Source organism: Podarcis muralis, chromosome 6, assembly GCF_964188315.1.
Source record: "Podarcis muralis chromosome 6, rPodMur119.hap1.1, whole genome shotgun sequence".
In the NCBI taxonomy this organism is placed as follows: Eukaryota; Metazoa; Chordata; class Lepidosauria; order Squamata; family Lacertidae; genus Podarcis; species Podarcis muralis.
The window spans coordinates 41,851,426-41,870,605 of NC_135660.1; the positions used below are offsets into that span (position 1 = coordinate 41,851,426).

Genomic DNA, 19,180 nt, shown 5'->3' on the forward strand with positions numbered 1-19,180 from the left:
GTTGCTGGTCAGTGCTGGGCACACAAACTAGACAAGTAATGGCCTTCAAAACAACAGAATGAATTATTTCCACATTTTCCATTGCATGTTAAAGTTTTCGTTCTGATTTGGGAAGGATAATATTTTCTTCTTCTTCTTTTGAGTGAAGGGAGACAGGTTGGACTGGACCAAAAGAAACAGGAGGGATGGATCAAATAGCCTTTTGGTGGTCCCTTCCAACTCTGTGAAATGAAAATGAAAGAATCCACTCTAGACTTCAGGGCCACGAGGATCAAGGGCCCGGCCCCAGAGCAAGACCACCCCCCCCCCCAGTCATTGAAAACAGGGTGTTCCAAAAAGGCTTCGCAGATTCCCAAACAGGAACCAGCAGCAGTGGTTTCTAGGTAGTGAGGAAATGCCCAAGGCCTGTGCCAGAAGAAGGCAACTCTCAAACATCTATCTGCACAGGGCCTGAACATAAGCCCTTACCCTGATCCCCAGGCAAGCCTGCACAGAAGCATTTACTCCCAACGCCGCTCTTACACACAGAGAATTAAGCAAACACATCTCACCTGCAGCTCAGCACCGACACACAAGCCATAACAGCAACTCATGCAAAGCACCCTCTTTTGTGTATGCCAAGATCTGATCGCTCTCATTCTAAATCCCACTTTCACACACCCAAATCTCAGCGCAACACTCCTCCTATGCAACGAAATGAGTTATACTGACCTTGGTACGAGAAACTAGAGTAAGTTTTTCACCAGGGAAAGCAATAGCAGAGGAACAGCTTTATTTAGTCACGAGCTGTTTTCCCCCTCCTTCCATTTTTATCTCACCATATTCTTCTTTTCTTAAAACACAAGCAGGAGGATATAGATATGTGCATATCTGCATCAGCACAGTCACTAGGCTGGAGCTGCAGAAAGGAAGCCAGACTCTGAGCTTTGCAGGAATCTTGCCTGTGAATTTTCACTGCCACATTTCTCCAGCGCCTGGAGATCTTCTGATACTCGGACTCTGGGGACATTAATAGTTTAAAGGAGAAGCATTTTCACCAAGGACGGGATCTTCCTGTAGTATTTTAAAAACACTCCAGGGAACAATTTACTGCAGGACAGATGCACGTTGACCCAAAGCAGGGGCATGTCCCAAAGTAAATATTATTAAACGCTCAGGAGAAGTTGCTAATGTGGATGGACCCTCCATTAGAGATATTGGCCGGCATCACCCACAAATTCTGCTGCTGATATTCGCACGAGGAGCAGCACAGCTCACACCACATCCCAGAATCTGTCACTGTAGGCAACCCAAGTCCTGTCTTATCCACACAAAATCTTGTACCTCATTAAAGCGATACAAGCTTTTGTGTAATTGGTCTCGACAAAAGTCTCATGCTGTCCCTTGTCCCAGCCATCGTCCCGCCTTCTCTCTTTCATTATCAGAACTCTTTTCTTCCTCAAGGTGAATTTCCAGCACTGTGCCCATTTGCCAGGGCATTCTTCAGCTATATCAACTCATTTTTCTCAGCAGACAGTAAATCTCGTGTCGGAACTATGTGATTCTAGAGAGTCCAGCTATTTCACAAGGTTCTCAGCCTTTTAGGGCCGGGAGGAATCAAAGCTGATAAATGGATTGGGTGAAAAATATATGTGGGTATATTTGTGTAATCACACATAGTTCAGTGCTCATTAAGATAAATATGACACGCCTGGTGTTCATTAAGATAAATATGAAAAGCCCAAACTACAATTCTAGGAGGGAAATGAATACACTTAAGAACATAAAAAGAGCCTCCTGGATCGGTCCAGCGGCCCATCTAGTCCAGCATCCTCTTCTCACAGTGGCCAACCAGATGACTGTGGGAAGCCCAAGCACAAGAACACGCTCCCCTCCTGCAGTTTATTCTGAAGCTTTATTGCCTCTGACTGCGGAGGCAGAGCACATCCATTGTGGGTAGTAGCCCAGCTCTCAGTGAACACACACATTTATTTATATTTTATTTACCAAAATGCACATACAGCATTGCTTGATTGTAAGAAGACCCTCAAAGCGGTTTACAAAGGGGGGGGGGGCGGAGAGTCAAAGGTTTGATCTGGTACAGTGAAAAGAGACTGCTGAAACGAACTGCAGTATGGACACGGCCTGGCGCTCCACAAAGGTTTTGAACTACAGCTTCCACCAGCCAGTATGCTTGCGCTGGCTGAGGCTTAAAGGAGTTGTAGTTCTAAGCATCTGAAGGACATCAGGTTGGGGAAATCAATGCCTCCACAATTATTACATGATATTCTGCATCACCACACCATCTACATTTTTTTTTTTTTTTGCCCGCAAGTACAAAACAAAATTGCGTCTCCATTTTTTAAAAAAAAATGGCTAAAAGCCAACTGCTCAAGTTCATTCCTCACTGTGGCAAATGGAAATTCTGGGGTTCTCCGAGCGTGGCACTGTTACAAAAGATGCAGCTGCAATTGTGTTTAAGAAAGATGTAAACCACATTAAGACCCCCTCACCCCGCCCTAAAGAGCCTAAGTCATCCCCTTAGCCTGCCCTAATGCAACACTGAGCCTTTCGCCAGAGTATCGACTCCCGAGACCTCACCTTCATTCTTTCAACTCTGCAGTCTACACCTTCCTCCAAGTGGTTACTTGTGAGATAATTGAAAGGAAATTATCCCTGACTTTTCTAAAATTAGTGCTTTCTAATGCAGGCAGTTTACTGGTATCAGCTCTCTGATGAAAGCAGGCGCAGAGTTTGTTTAAACAAAGCAAAGCGATTTCATAATGCAGAATTCACAATGCTACAAATAGGTCATGCCCACAACTAGGCACGCATCCATGCGGTCAGGCCTTTGGGACTGGAGGCGAGAGCACAGAGAAGCTCTCTGGTCACAGGACTCGTCCGCTGGTTGCCCCTCTACTTCTGTCCAAGCCCAGCCATGCTATTGCCCTACTGCTCTCCCTCTGGCGACACCAATGCAGCAGATCCAGCCTTACAGAAGAAGGAAAGCAGACCTAAAGTAGATCATCTAGATTCCTTCCTCACCACACCCGCTTTCCTTGTGTCTTTCAGGACACAAACACTTCCACCCAGCAGTATCCTGAGCATCGTAACTGCAGAAACATGTGAACATCCAGTAAACCCTGCAAATTTTCCTTTGCAGCAGGATTCGTTTATATGAGCCTGGGAGTCGGTGGAAGTTGTCTATGCACCTTGATATGCAAGACCAGCACCATACAGAGACTGAGCCACACATGTGCAGCAAAATCGGTTTGGAGGCAATTCTGTTCATGCTACACCTCCGACACCTATGAAGACAAGTTCTGCTTGGTGTGCTGTCACTTCTGCACAGAGGAGCAATGGCTAGCCTGTGCACCGATTGCATGATCCGGCCTCACTTTCAACTGGCCGGTCACCTGCCAGAAAGGGAGATTTAATTTCCTTGCTGTTAACTGACTGGAATAAGCAGCAGTGAACCCAAAGCTACTTCCTGTAAAAGCTGCCCCCATGGAGTTTTAACAGCTTCCATTACCAGGAGTTTAGGATGGTTTATGAGCTAACCCTTGGTAATGAGCCTGCTTAGTTAATTTCAATGGTTCGCCGGAGCTATTAGCAAGCCGAATCCATTCAGATCAACCCCCGGCTCCTAAGCAGGCCTGAATGCACATCGCAGCAATATTAGGACACTTTGTTACTTTAGGTACTATTGTGTCACTCCAAAAGTACAGGGTTTATGGTATTGATTTAAGCTTTAATAAGGGGCTCTCAGCCATCCAGCCGACACAGTGCTTTCCTCATAAACGGAAGGCAAGGCTGCACGCTCCCCGTGCTGAGCTACTCATCGCAACACATTTCGCGCTATTCTTGCAGGGCGATATGCTAACAAGCCAGAGCCAATTAAAAACCTGCCATTTCCATGAAACTTCACGGTACGTCTCTGCACGCCTCGTGGTCATCATGAAGGTTCTGCTTCGTAGCAATGCAGCCGTCGTGCAGAGGAACTTCCGCCTGCCTTATTTTACGCATTTTATTATATCCAGTCAGCCAAGAGAGTTTGGCAAGCGTTGCGGAGTTCAAGGTGTTGGGGAGTTCTCAAGCCAATTGCTGTGCTCCTCTTGTTTAATGATTTCTCAAGCACCACTTCTGTTGGAGACTTCCACGGACTACTAGGCCGTTCGTGGTGTTTCTTTTGAGTCCTCCTCTAGTCTCATGACAGAATACATGTGATCATCTCCCCACAATTATCGAAGGGGACAGAAATCGGCTCAACTCAGAGAGTGTCATCATCATGCGTTAAGTTTGCAAAAGCTTTCCCCAAACCCTCTAACTCTCATCATGACTTCATAAAGAAGCAACTTAGTAGCTCCCATGCCTCTGGTGAAAAACTTCAAAGTGTGCAGGCAATCTGTGCTAAATGCTCAAAACACAGAGTAGAACTTGGGCTCTCTGTATCTGCTGATCACCAGTTTCCTGTCCCTGTACATACAGAGACCCAATGGGGCCTCTCCCTCCTCCACCTCCAAAAGAATGGAAATGTTGCAATAAATGGAATATAAAAACTGAAATCAGGACAACCTACAGATTTAAACTAGGGTGTGTGGGTGTGGGTGTGTAAAAATCAGTTTCTCCAAGAATAGAGGTTTGGATTTTCCAACAGAAAATTTTATGCCTATGGTATGACCTTCTGGGAAAGGGCATCGGATAAATATTGAGATTGAAAGAGAGAAAGAGAAGGCGAGAAATAAAGAGCACCTACAGAATAAAGGCATTGCAGACACACCAGCTCAGCCAGCCATGCAGGACCTCAAAACTAAAAATGCATTCTCCGTAAACCGGCTGCGTCACGTGCTCCCCAACATGCAACTATCTCCCGCCACCATATCTCATGACACCCAGCTCCAGGAAAAGTCCAGAGAGAGTACTCACCCCCGCCAGTAAATGCGGATCCAGGCAGTCACCATCGTCATTAAACAGAGCATCCCAGCTCTCATCTGCCACGCCGTCATCCTCATTGCCGGTTGCCGGATCAATGCTGGTTCCAGCAAGCTCCTCGCTCCATCCAGCTTCTTTGCCTGCCTTGGCTTCAGACGGATGCCACCACCTCATGCCCACATCCCCATGGCTTGGCTTTTGCACTGAGGCGTCCCCTGAGAGAGCTCTTGCTCCCTCCATGACTCTCTCTGCGCTGCACGCCACCTTCTTTGAGGCACATCCCAGTGACTGGGCAGCAGCCTCCCTTCCTTCAGCGCTTTGCTCTCCCATGCCCAACGTCGCTTCTCCTGTTGCCGGTGCAGCCTCGGCCCCGGAGACATCGCCTTTACACCGACAGGTGTGATGGGAAATGCTGCCTCCCTCCTCGTGTTCCCTGCCACACCCTTGCCCCACTTCATCCTCCAAGACACAAGTGGGGTGACAATCCCTTGTCCCGTAGTCACTATCTGAACAGTTACAGCCTGCAGCCACCCCTGAACCACCTGCCTCAATTAAAGGGCTCTCATCCCCGTTTACAGACACATTATCAAAGCTCACTCCAATCTGATCAGACATGTGTTCAACTGAATGACTGGGCACGCTACTCTCATTCTCCTCGCCATGCTCTAGTGTGCTCTGCTCGTTGGCTTCTGCCTGAGCGACGCTCCCGTTTGCATCTTTGATGCCACTGCCTTCCTTTGGTTCTGTCTGATCTGGAACTTTATTGGCCGTATAGTCCAACATGCTACTGTCACTCATCTCTGTCGGATTGGAGTTGCTCTTATCGGTGCCTTCACGTCCACCAGGCTCAACTGTCTCAGGGCAAACCAACGTGTTTCCCTTGCCTGCATCTGTTGGATCAGACACTCCCTCACCTGCACATGCCAAGAGGCAATCCTCATGTGCCCCCAGGCCACCTGGAACCCCCTCAGCTAAACTTCCAGACACATCGCCCTCACTTACTCCAGCTGGTTCTGAGTCACCTTGGCTCGCGGGCGCCACTGTGCTTTCCCTGCTGGCCAACAGGCCACCGTCACCCACCTCTCCCTCATCCGAGAGCCTCTCGCTGCTGGATGTCTGCACACTCCCTTCACTCAGCCCTACCTGGAGTGTTCCTGTCTGCTTGCTCACGCCAGTGTGGGGAGTCCTTGGCAAAGAGAAAGCGTCCTGCTCTGCTGATGGACACACGTGCTGCTCCTCCCAAGAGCAGTCTACCTCGTTACGCCTTGGCTGAAGCTGGAGCTCGGCCATTCTCCACAACAGATTAGTATGAGAGAGGGCAGTGCAGGACTCTGCGTGACGGCTGGGCAGTGTAGAGGGAGTTGTGGCTAGGAAGCTGGAGGAAGCGGGCATTCTGTGTGACTCAGCCTTCTGCTGGGACTCTTTCCGAGCCTTTGGCCTTGTGCAGAAGGCATTGCTATAGCTCCCGCCTTGGGATGAGGTTCCTCTTGGTTCTCTGGGCGCATCCACTCCATCCCGGTCCTCGTGAAACAGGCCTCTCCCAGCTCTGGGACTCGGCCTTCCCTCACATCCTTTGGTGATCTCCTTCCCTGAGGAGCAGGAGAGGCTCCCCTCGCTCCTGTGTCTGGTGGCTAATGAGGTGCTGGTTTTTGAGCCAGCCGTCTCACGTAGAGCTCTGGGGACGTACAGGGCCTTGTCTGGCTTCTTGGGCCGTATCCGAGTCCTCTCCGTATCTGGCTGCATAGTGCTGCCAAGATCTGCAAGAGAGGAAAGAAATCAGTCGAGTGAGCAGCAGAGCAATGTAGCCCCACGTAGGTGTTTGGGGAAGCAGGGAGGGGAGGATAACCTGGAAACAGCAGCACAATCTGTGTCCCACCTGCTGCCTTTTACAGAGCAGAAATAGTCTACAGCCAGGGGAAGGCAGAGGTGGAACTAGATCAGTAACTCATTTCCTGGCCAAAGGATGGGTGGATTTGCGCATGCCGTTACAATAGCCTCATAACCATGGCTGCATTCTAAGCTCAGGGTACAGCTGTTTTGTCTTACTTTATTTTGTTTTCATGATTCAAATTTTCAGTGATTGTACCAGATCTCTTTCAGCTTAAAAGAAAAATGGTACAGGAGTTGACTAGGGTAGAGGCATGTGAGGCAGAAAGGCACAAAGACAGAAGTTGGGAATTGGGATGCAGCCCAGAGGGTCTCAAAGTTTTTTCTCTGGTTCACACTTTAGTAACAAAAATTTGCTGGTGCCATGCCAAATTTTTGAAAATAAGAAATACACCGGAAAACACAACTAGGAATGTAATTAGTATCACTTGAGGCTCCTGCTCTCATTTGGAAAAGATATCTATCTATATTCTTCAAATAAAAAATATTTCGATGTTATACTTGTACTATCCTATGTAAAATTGAAATGTTTAAATGTTTCTTTGATTGTCCTTGGGTTTTCCCACGACCCTTGCCATCCTCTCCTGCCACACTCATTGAGAACCACTGATGTAGCCAGTTATAGAGCAGGAAGGGGGAGGTGAAATACTGTCCACTGACATTTGACAACCTTGTGTAGCCTCTCCCCTCTACAATCTTTGCCAACATGTTTCCAAACTTCTCTTTGCAACCATGAGGACTAAAAACATGCTCCAAGCACCAGTAATTTCATAACAGTGTGGAACTTCTAAAACCGAGGCGGCTCTATTGATTTGTTATTTCCTTTATAAGATCTACACCTGGAATCAAACATTCTGCCAAAAAAGCTCTATATACCCTCTATTACTCTGTATTTTGATTATTCTTTTGGATCGAGGAACTACCCACGCATCTCTTATGTGCCTTGCACTAGGATTTAATGGCACCCAGCCCTCTTTGTGGCTCCCACTCTCCCCCTAAACACGTTCAGAAACAGCTCTCTAGAAAGCAGGGCAACCGTGTCCAAGGAAGTCACGGTGACTTTGCACTGGATGTGGGAGAGAGCTAATGTTACATGGCCTTTTCATATGCTGGACCTACAGCTACCTTGCTATTTCCAAGAAACTGGTAGAAGCAAGCTCCCACCTGCACATCAGCATCCTGACCCCAGATGCTTCAAGCCCTAACCAAGCTGCTCTAAGGCTTTTATCGGCTTTGCCTCAATCCGGCACAGAGAACCACAGCAGTGCTTGTCGTTGACTCAGAGCACTTCAAAGTGCATGGAAGTTAGAAAATAGATTGCTGCCTTTAAAATGCCAGAGCCCTCCTCTCAATTTGACTGTTTCCATGTCCAACTTATCCATGTCTACTGGACAGTGTTAAGTACAGGACTGAACAAGCAAAACAAGTCAAAATAATAATAATGTAGTTTTAGCCTACACTTGCAACAGTTACCTTCCAGTCTCTCAGCTGGGGCAGGGTAGGGATGGGGGTCGGACGGACCAATGGTTCCCAAACCATTCACCCCCCCCCCATGGACCACTTGAAAACTGCTGAGGGTCTTGCAGAACCACTTAATGGGTTTGTTTGTTTTTTTGGCCTGTCATAGCAGTTGATGTGCTAGTTGCTGTCTGCTTTTTAAGTATGCTTTTAATTGCTTCTTTTATTTCTACGGCATTGCATTTTATGGTATTACAATTTTAATTCCACAGAATTAAAACTGCACTATAATAAAATACAATATAAGAAATAAAAGATAATTAAAATACACTTAAAATCAACATATTTAATTTGAGGATGTGCCATTTCCTGTATTCAATCCAAAAGCCACAGACACACCATGGTCCACCTGAATGGAGTTCACAGACCATGGATGATCTATGTGGAACTCCTGCTCCAGGCCTTTCTTTTATACTCAGACTTCCTAATCCATGCCCCACAGAATTGGCAATGGCCTTCTCTATCTTTTGGGTGGGGGTGGAGATCCACTATCAAGATCAGTCAAGCCAAGCCATCTCTTCCATACGTCTCCCCTCAAATTAACAAGTCAAATCCACAGCTAGGTCCCCTAATAAGGTGAAGTCCAGATACTAACTGCATCTCACTTTTAATAAACTGGGCATTAGCTGGCAAGACAGATTAACACAGAGAGGGAAAAGCTGTTCTTATCTAATTAGTAAGGTAGGACGCATTTCTGAGCAATTACTGTTCAGAAGCAAGGTTAGCCCCAGAGGGTGACAAGGTAATATTTTTGCTGCGATCCCAAGAAATGCAAAATGCCCATTGCCTAAGAACGTGGCCATTCTTATTTTGCACAGAGCACCAGGAAGTACAGATGCCATGTGAAAGAATCCAGTGAGCAGAGGTCTCTAGCAGAGGTACCCACTATGATGCTCTGCATATGTTACTGGACTACAATTCCCATCATCCTTGATCACTGGCCAGCTGGCTAGTCCATCAATACCTGGAGGGCACCATGCTGCCTCCCTCTGATCTAGAGATATTAAAGGTAGGTAAAATCTAGAGGTATTATTCTTGCTCAGGGAATGAGAGGTCCTGTGTTAAATCTAGGAGAAGAAGCTGAAAAACCAATGCTCAGTGGCAGCGCACATGCATTACATGCAGAAGATATCTAGTCTGATCCCTGGCATCCTTTAAAAAAAGGATAAGGCAGCAGATGGTGAGAAAGACCTCTGTCTGAGACCCTGGAGAGCTATTATCACTCAGTGCAGACAGTTGCTGGGGTAGGTGGACAGATAGTCTGGCCAAGTAGTCTTGCCCAAAGATCTCCCAAATTCTGGATCCAGAACTGTTAGCGGGAAATAAATAACAACATGAGGAGTCCAAGCCACCAAGGTTGCGTGCAAACTTTGAAGACCCAGAGATTTGGGTGAAATTTAAAGAGTCTGTGATTACCCATTTGCTTGCATCCATCTGGACGGGAACCTAGGCTTTCAGCTGATCCAGGAAGCAGCCCGTCCTGCTTCCTAATGCAAAACAACACCAAACCCCTGCTAAGTCCCAATCTTGCTGCCTCCAGGCGGAAATGATACAGACACTCCTCAACGTCTCCAGTGCTTAGATAAGAAGGCCAGAGTGTTGCTTTGTACACTCTTCCCCCACCCCTAATGGCAAGGGGAGGGGGCTGTGGTGTGCCATCTCCTCCTTGCAATTGCATTCCCATGGATATGCAATAAGTGCTGCATATAAATCCTAAACCGCCAAGCACCTAAGGGACAGATTTAAGCTTCTGCAAACCAGAGATCTACAGAATATGCTAAACACGTTGTATCTCCTGTTAGCGAAACTTCTGAAAATATATAGCGTGTGCTGTATTAAATTAAGCTCCACACATTAATAAAGCAGCATCAAAAGATGTTGCCGTGAACATATCACATGTCTGCAACAAGATCGGCTTTGTGCTATCTTCCCCTTCCTAGTGACACTATCTAGTCACCTCCACACACCTTCCTGTGAAGCCTATATGCTGACCCTGCCCTGTTTAATGTATGGTGACACCCAATCCCCCACCTCAATAGATGCACTCAAGCGACAACTAAGGAGATTCACGCCCCATCTCTTCTCTTACTTCAGATAAGAGAAGCCCATCAGACTATGAGGCTTATGGGAATGACTGCTGCCACACCAAGCCCATCTTACATGTGCATGAGGGGTCTAACGACTGCAGGATAGATGAGTTACACTAGTAAGGGATAAATGAGTTATGGAAAAAGCTGGATATTAGGACCAGCAAGAGGAAGGAGTGCTCTTGTACCTATGGAGGTGAATATCTAGGTTTGACCTTGGTCAGCCCAGCTGCCACCAACCCTAAGCTTCAAAATATACAGAGAGGATTAAAAGTATCCAGAAGTGCTAGAAATAAGCCTAACATGTAGTGCAAGGACCCCCACATTTTTGCTCACTTGCTGCTCACCAACTAGAACACCACTTGATGTTACCAACGCAGGATCAGTAAAATGATGAGCCAGTGATACACTGGCCCTTCTGTGCTTGCTTAGACAGAGCAGGTAGACAGAATCCCCAGGACCCCTGCCTCTATCAAAGACCAACCAACACCTTGCATGCTCAGCGTTTCAGAAAATGCACAGGCTTTCCTCCTACCAGGACAATGCAGTTTTCTACACCCGCAGGTGGCACAAGCCACACTGAAAGGAGGCACTCAGCCTCATGCCACTTTGGTAAAGGGTCTCACGTGCATTCTGCAAGTGGGAAAACTACACGACTGGCCAAGTTCACACAGGCAGCCAATTAGGAACAGGTCTGTGAAACGCACTTGGAAATCCTGGCTTGTAGGGCTTCCATTTCAGCTGATCTAGGGTCAGGAGCAAGTGTGCAGCACACAGTCTCCCTCCTCGAGCCCACTAGGCCATACCGCCCTCCACAAGCCCTGCATTGGTGCTCTAATCACCGACGGCGCCTACCGGTACTTCTTTCTCAATGGCAGGAGCGCAGTCCAGGAATCCTGGCTCTCAGTCCTATTGACGGCTGCTAGGCCACGTTCTCTTCCTCTCGCTCAAGCCCCCTTGACCCTTTCCTCAAACCCCAGACCACACAGCCTTCAAGGCTAACCGCCACCCTGAGGCCCCAGGTACTTGCGGCCCCCCTCTTGCCAGAGAGATTTATTTTTCATAAGCTTTGGCACAAACAGCAAGGCTGCTATCTGCCAGGCCCCAGGCCCCTATAAATATGCATCAGGCCACATTTATGGAGACGGATGGCTCGGGGGTCTGTCCTGTGGTTGTGGGGGAAAGGAAGAGTTGGGGAAGGGTGTGGCCGCAAGATTAATCACTGCCCACTCCGTTTAGGGGTATTCATCATGGCCCACTGTCAGGTAAATCACTGGAAAAACACCTCTCTAGTAATTAATGGGAAGTGACGGATGGACAGCCCCTGGGCCCATTAATCTGGACCATCAGAAGCAGACCAAGATTATGAATGTCAGGATGCATAAACTGTATACCAATCAATAGGGCCAGGAATTCATCCAAGGTTCTCATTTCCGAGGCACCTCCGGTGCATTAGGCTCCGCTCACCTTCCCCGCCCCTGCTTCTCTCTCCCCTTTCTTCTCCCCTCTGCTGATTTGAACTGAAAACAGATCCCTCCCCAGCCAAGCAGACGGTATGTACAGCCCAGAGCCTGGAGGGGCAGGAACGCCGCCAGAGAGCCACGCAGAAGCCTCACAGACAGGGCAATGGAAGCAAACACCCCCCAAATGAAAAGGCAGGCACGGCGGCCGGATCATTCATGCCGCACCTTCCGTCTGCCTGCACTTCAGTCTGCTTCATTCCATAGCAAGCGCACACATCTAAGGGGTTAAAAAAAAGTGGGTCTTGCACCACATAGTCACTGGATCGTGCTGGTAATGGGAACCCTTGCCAAACGCCAGTCTCTACTCCAGTGAGATTCTGCCATGGTTGAAATGCAGTGCCCTGGATTTGGGGCAACCTGTTCTACCCAGAATGCAGCACGAGGCTCTTACTTCACCTGCTCCCACATTTGTCTTCACTGTCTGCTGACTCAACCTTAGGTGGGAACTAAGTAGGGCTGGGTGATATATTGATAGATAGATAGATCTTCCAAAACCAGTTCAAAGTCCATATCGTGATATCAGTTTCATAATTTTTGACCTGGCAATATATTGCAAATCATGATGTGTGTGCGCGCACTATGCAAAAATCACGATGCAGGAAAAAGCCAGAGCTCTTGCCTTATTTCAGACACATATATCAGTGGTATATCAGTATACCGTGATGTTTAGCTGGTGATATATTGCAATGTTGAAAACCAGATATTGTTCAGCCCTAGAACCAAGAGAGCATTCACAGGGCAAGGTGCCTGCTCTACACTTGAAGGCAACTTGTGCTCAAGTTCTTGTGGGACAGGTGTCGGATCAAACTGCTAGTAGACACAGTGACAAAGATCAGTCAAACTGCTAGTAGACACAGTCCTTTTCTGCTGTCTCCTGAGTTGCACAGGACCTTCACTCTACAGCAGAGATCCCTGACCATCAGCCATGCCATCTGGGGCTGATCGGAGACTAACAACATCTGGAAGGTCACAGTGTCCTCATGCCTGATCTGCAGCCTAACCAACTCTTCAGAAAACTAGAAGGGCAGCGAGGATTCCCTAGATGGTGAACAAAATGGTTTTCATGCAGCACAAGTTAGCACGGGTGCCGGTAGTCAAGCTGCTAAAACATTATCCCCTGCACCCGGGGGCAAACTTTTTACACAGACTGCAAGGAGTCTAGCAAAGAGACCAATCCATTTCCTCACCAAGAAGCAGGCAGAGCTCTTGGATCTTTTCCATTCTCCAATAAGCTAATTTCACCTGCAGAATAGTCCCCTTCATCTTTATTGACTCGGTGAGAAAAGAACGTATCATTAAGACAGCTTCAGCCCAGAGGAGTCATTTTTCAGCACAAAATATAATCTATTTCTTTCCGAACAGCCACACCCACTGTGAACAAGGAGCTGCGCTCAGCTAACTGGGTGCTCTGGGGGTCTCTCACAGCAACAAAGCCTGCTACTGCTAGGTAGGGGCAACGCCACACAAAAGCCCTGCTCATAACCACGTTACAAAAGCAATTTGGGTGGCAGACACAGAACCGGGCACCATGCAGAGCGGAGGCAGCCTTGTGGAAACCCAAACATTTAGCCAAAGAGGCCATAAGAGCCCCAGAAAAGTGAAGATGGGAGGGCTGAAAGAAGAAAGGCAGATTTCCCCACTTAAAAACATAACGGCGGCTTTTAGGATTGAAAGTGTACTGGGCTTGCTCTCAGGCCAGCCACATTCCAACATCAAGATGGCAAAGTGAATCTGGGGACATTTATTATCTTAGGGCTGCTGACATTTGCTGATTCCAGTACTTCCTTACAGTCACAGTTGCTGAAACAAAGGGGGTCTCAGGTTCTCTTCAATGCTTTTTAGGCCTGATGATCATGGAGATAAAGAAAAGACGTGACTGCAATGCATCCGAGAGCTCAAGGCTCAGTACCAGGAAGTCTGGAAACAAAAACCCCAAAGAATACAATACGTATTTTAAGGAGTGGGGGCTCTGGAACAGAGTCAATTTTTTTTTTTTTAAATCAACAGTATTAGTGACCCTCTCATCACCTAGATCAGGAATAGCTAACTGGCAGCCTGCCTCTGGTCTCCAAAGCAACTTAATAAGGTCCCAATAATGCTACCAAATTTTGAACTGCGTTGTTAGAAAGAAAACCACACAGCTTTACTCATCAGGAAAAAGAAGCAATGAGTTTACGTCTGTTTCACTGCCAACCTGCCACTTGTTTAGGAAAGTTTTTAATGTTTGATTCTATTTTAATATTCTGTTGGGAGCCACCCAGAGTCGCTGGGGAAACCCAGCCAGATGGGCAGGGTATTATATTATTATTATTATTATTATTATTATTATTATTATTATTATTACTACTACTATTAGAATCAGCCCCAGTTCCCATTCCCTATTAATAATCCTGTATCATCTGATCACATGCTATCCGCATCTACAAACCCAAATTAACTACAGAATCTGGACAGGCATGAGGTCAGGTTGTTCCAGCTCTGGACAACATACAGTCCAGGGAATAGAGTAGTCCTGAGAACAAGGAGGTTGGCTTTCCCTGACCTACACTCCACTGATGCAACAAGTCTTGTGCAGAGCCAACACTTTCAGATAGCCCAAACTTAGCCTGCAAATTGCAAGCCTTCCTGAAAACGGCTTAGCTGTCTATCTCCTCCCACCCCACCACTGCTCATCTGGCTGGAGAGTCGTCCATCATCTGTGCCGAGACAGCCCTGCCACCATCTCTCATCACAAAGCAGCACAACCTGCACCTTGCTATGGTCTGAAGAGCCACAGCCGGTCGTGCCTCCCATTAAAACCCTACGGAAGTCAGAATTTGTAGCCTTTTCAAGCACCTCTGGTTCTCCTTGTTGCACCCTCTTTAGGAACGTCTACCCTTTATGCGGCAAATACACCTATTAGACGTACACTGATGGACATGTGCACAGTGTGGACATCGCATAAAATGTAGACATAGATTTGGGAGCCCTGCCCCAAGTTCCCAGACCCATCCTGATGGTATGCAACATTCATTTATTACATGGAAATACTAGCGTAACATCAATGTACACACAGCAGTTGTGCTTGTTGTGTCACGTGTGAAAGCAAGAGCATTTGTCAAGCTGCCCTTATCCAGGCAATCAAATGAAATCCAGCTCACAGGATAGCAAAGCTGTACAGCCCAGGTTACTCCATCTCTAAAATGATACTGTCGAGCTGAAAAAGGTATAGAGAAGGACAACTTAAGAGTAGAGACACAGAATCATAGAATTGCAGAGTTGGAGGGGACCCCTGAGGGTCATGCTAAAAGGGGGTTCGGGCCACCCTTTAAAATGCAAATGGTAGGGAGAAAGTGAATATTTCCTCCCTCTCTGACAACACAAGAACTCAGATCACACAATTAAAACTAATTAGCAGTAGATTCAGGACACACAAAAGGAAGCTCTTATTCACCCAACACATAATTAACTGGAAATTGACTGCCACAAAGGACATAGTGATGACCACTGGCTTAGAGGGCTTCAAAAGGAGATTAGAGAAATTTCAGAGGAGTAGGAGGAAGTCAGTCAGCAGCTATTTTGCCAGGATTGCTAAATGGAATTTACAGCTTTAGAGGCAACATGGCCCTGAATCACTGCCACTTGGGGACCTTACAAGAATGGGGGAGAGCTGGGTGGCCACACTTAGAAACAGCCTGCTGGACTAGAAGAACACTTGGCCTCATCAACATATATTTAAACTATGGGACTCACTCACACAGTGATAGCAACCTCCTGGCTTTAAAAGAGGATTGAACAAATTCAGTGAGGATGTGGCTGTCAATGGCTACTAGCCTTGACAGGTAGGCTCTGTCTCCATGGCTAGAGGCAGTAATGCTTCTGAATTATGGACCAGGAGAGGAGAGGGCGCTGGCACTTGGTTCCTGCTTGCAGATTTCCCACAGGCATCTGGTTGGTCACTGTGAGAAGAGGATGCTGGAGTAGATGGGCCATTCGCCTGGACCAGCAGGGCTTTTGGAAATTATTATTTCAAGCACCCTGCCCTGTGCTGCAGGAAGCCTCGCTAGGCCATGGCTACCGCATCAGCCTCTGCAGAGATTTGTTTTGTTCTGTTTGTTTTTAAGGGCAGGGAGAGAAACTGCAGCCCACAAATTCCATTCCTTTGGATCCTGTATCTCCCTCGCATCCGCAGTCTATTACACACTCCATCAGACGCCCCCCGCCACGCCTCGGCACCAACCCATTTCATGCTCAAGAGGGTCGAATCAGTGTCCCTTGGCCTGTCTCCTTTTCACACTACACCGAGCAACGTAACTTCCAACTTGCTGCACTAACTTCTGCGCTAAAGCCCTCTGTCCGCAACGAGGGGCAGGGCAGGAGCTGAAGGACCGCAGAAGCAACAAGGCAGCTCCCAGGCTGAGTCAGCCGTTGTGCCAAAACTGAAAGAATGGTGTTGGTTCTCAAGCAGACGAAGGTACGCACCTCAGCTTACTCTGAGGGAGGCTTTTACCGCTAACCACATGAGCGTTTTTCTTCTCGTCTTAACTGTGTTTTCTTTTTAATCCATTCTCTATTATGTTTTTCTCTCTCTGCATCCCATCGCAAGCGCGATCCTCTCCCTGCACCATTACATCTCTCTCAAAAGTATTCTGTGACCCCTCCACTCCTTCTTTCTCTCTCCAAATGCTCTTATCTAGCTCTCAGTTACCCCATTTTCCTGCAGCCTCCATGACTTTTACTCCCTGTTTTCCTCTCTGTACCTTAAATGCTCTTCATTTTCTGGATCACATCAAGTCTCTTAGCGTCCTCACCTCTTTCACTCCATGTTCTTTCCTATCATCACCCTATGGCCCTCTTCTCTGGCCTCTGTTCATTAACCAGTCATTTCCTCTTTTCTCACCCTACAAGACTTTCTGTGAGCCCATTCACCTGCCCTCCCTTTTCTTCCTCCACTGCCTTTCTTTGCTTCTGTTCTTCTGCTTGCAACATCTACTCTTCCCTTCTTGGAATTCACTGGCAACAGCACAGCTGGCTTCCACTCTGCCAGCAACAGGCACCTTGAGGCAGGCCAGGTGACACAGCAAGCCGACTGGAAAAGCTGGTGCCAACTCCTTCACGTGCCTCTGAGATGGTGTGTAGACAAAGCGACACTGAAAGCTCAGGTCCTAGTGGCCTTTTGGTGGGATTTCCTATGCAGCAGGGGAAAGGACCACCACCAAGGGGCATCTGGAATTCTCCCAGGTGGTCACAACTAAGCCGCCATCAGGCATCAGGTTGTGCGGGGCTGATCTAAGGAAAAACGTAAGACAAAAGACAAAGCCCGCTGAGCCTGCTGAGCAACAGGAGCTCAGAATGCCATAGTGACCCAAGCTTAGCAAAATAAATAAATATATATTTCAATCACCCAGCAACCGCATCAGAGAAAACCCAAGCAGATGTGCCACATGAAAATGCACACAAACAGCCTTCTCTACAAGCCATCCTCAGAATATAATTCCATTGGCGCGCCTGTCTTGGCAAAAAGCAAGTGATATCCTGCAAAAGGAACACAGCCAGGACGAGCGACTGGGACCTGAAGCCGCTGCTATTTGGAACAGAGAGCTCGTTTGTTTATCAGAAAAACAGGGGAAGCCTACTGTGTAATCAGGACACCCCTAGAGCAGAAATCCACCCACCACACCAGCTGCAGCACAGGCTGAAGTGGCACCCCAGCAGCTCCCAGCAGCCTATATTGTTTCCTGGCAGCAAACTGTATTTTTAGCCTTTGAGGTTTCCGATTCCACTCAATCCATAATTCCATCAATAGAATATTTAACCTTAGAGCCTTGATCACAGGAGAGAAACGGCAACCCCTTGGACCGGGCAGTGAACGGAAGGCAGTGCTAAATCTCCCTTGCCCCAGAGCACTGAGGAAGCAAAGCTCACGCCTGCTCCTTTACCAGCCGAGGGATTTGGCTGCTGCCCTCCCTGGGCTCAGCAGTGACCAGAACTCCATCTGCCCACCCGCCTCCTTCCTGCAAAGTGGGAGAGGCTCTTGATCGGTGCTTGGGGAACAGCAAAGTGCCCTTGAGGGACAGCACCAGGTGTCACTCAGCGCTCGCACATGCACAATGTCACTCTTTATGGCGTGCTGCAGAACGGGTGCTTCTTCCAAAATAATAACGCCAATAAAAGAGAGAGAAGTGCAAGGAGACTCCAAACAGCCCAAATTAGAAAGCCCTTTGGACGCCGCCACTCATTTAGTCTCCAGGCACATGGCAAGAGTGCCTCCCCCTCCCCAGCAAGGAAACCTTGGCAAAGGAATGACGAGGCTGCGCAGAATCTTTTCCTCCAAGTTCCTTACTATAGGCCAGAGGTGCAATACAAGCTAAATATAATCAAACACACACCAAAAAACCCCACCTACCTGCTCTCAGCAATAAATAAAGCAGCAGTGGGCCAACCCCCAATATCAGAGTCCCATTCCCCCACCCCAAGGACAGCCCACCTTTTATTTCCCTTCTCTTCCCTCCCCCTCCCCTTTTATGAAGATCACCCGCTTTGAGACCCCACAGCTAATTCTCTCCTGGCCTCCTCGCTGGCCCAAGTAGGACCAATTCAGCCAGCTAGCCCTGGGGATTATCTAATTGATTTTGATTTTTGAATTTTATTGTTATTCATGTTTTTATACAGTATTTTATGCTGTTTTTATAATTAAGTGTTTTAAAGTGTTTTAAATTTGTTGTTAGCCGCCCTGAGCCCAGTTTTTGAACCGGGAAGGGCGGGGTATAAATAAAAATTTATTATTATTATTATTATTGTAGACCAGGGGAATGCCTATGAACAGCTAACAAAAGTCTAGCAGTTGAGACAATGGGCTCTGTGCATTATCGCAACTCCTAGCACTCAGATCTGCGCTGCTGTACAGGAAAAAAGAAATGTTGGTTCTAGACAGGGATGAAGCTTCCTTACAAGCAGTATCCAAAAGTCTAATAAAACCCAAAGCTGGCAACATTCAAAACTCAGCAGTCAGGAACCAGTTAATGCCATGGGGAGGGGTGGGTGGAATGGGAAGCATCCAATGAAAAATACCAAAAAAAAAGCAGGAGAACCAATCTCAGGATGCTGAAGAATATTGCACTAGTCATTGATGCCCAATGTGCTTTGGCCAGAACACGTCTTCCTCAGGGGCTTTTATGCTTCCTTACAGGCAGCTCAAAAACCTCTGTTTTGAAATCCCTGCAAGGCAAAGCTGCCCTGCACCACTCTGCCCATTCCTGCCCCTTCCCCAGTCTT

The 19,180-nt window shown here is 47.5% G+C and overlaps 1 protein-coding gene across 2 annotated transcripts in view; it reads right to left on the reverse strand.

Moving 5' to 3' along the window:
• The window catches only part of R3HCC1L (R3H domain and coiled-coil containing 1 like), a 34,312-nt gene that overhangs the window by 9,478 nt on the left and 5,654 nt on the right, over positions 1-19,180 (reverse strand). For both annotated transcript variants that reach the window (XM_028730580.2, XM_028730581.2), the window contains exon 2: positions 4,906-6,668. In XM_028730580.2, the coding sequence (XP_028586413.2) occupies positions 4,906-6,668 (1,763 nt within the window). The remainder of the gene's footprint in view (positions 1-4,905; positions 6,669-19,180) is intronic.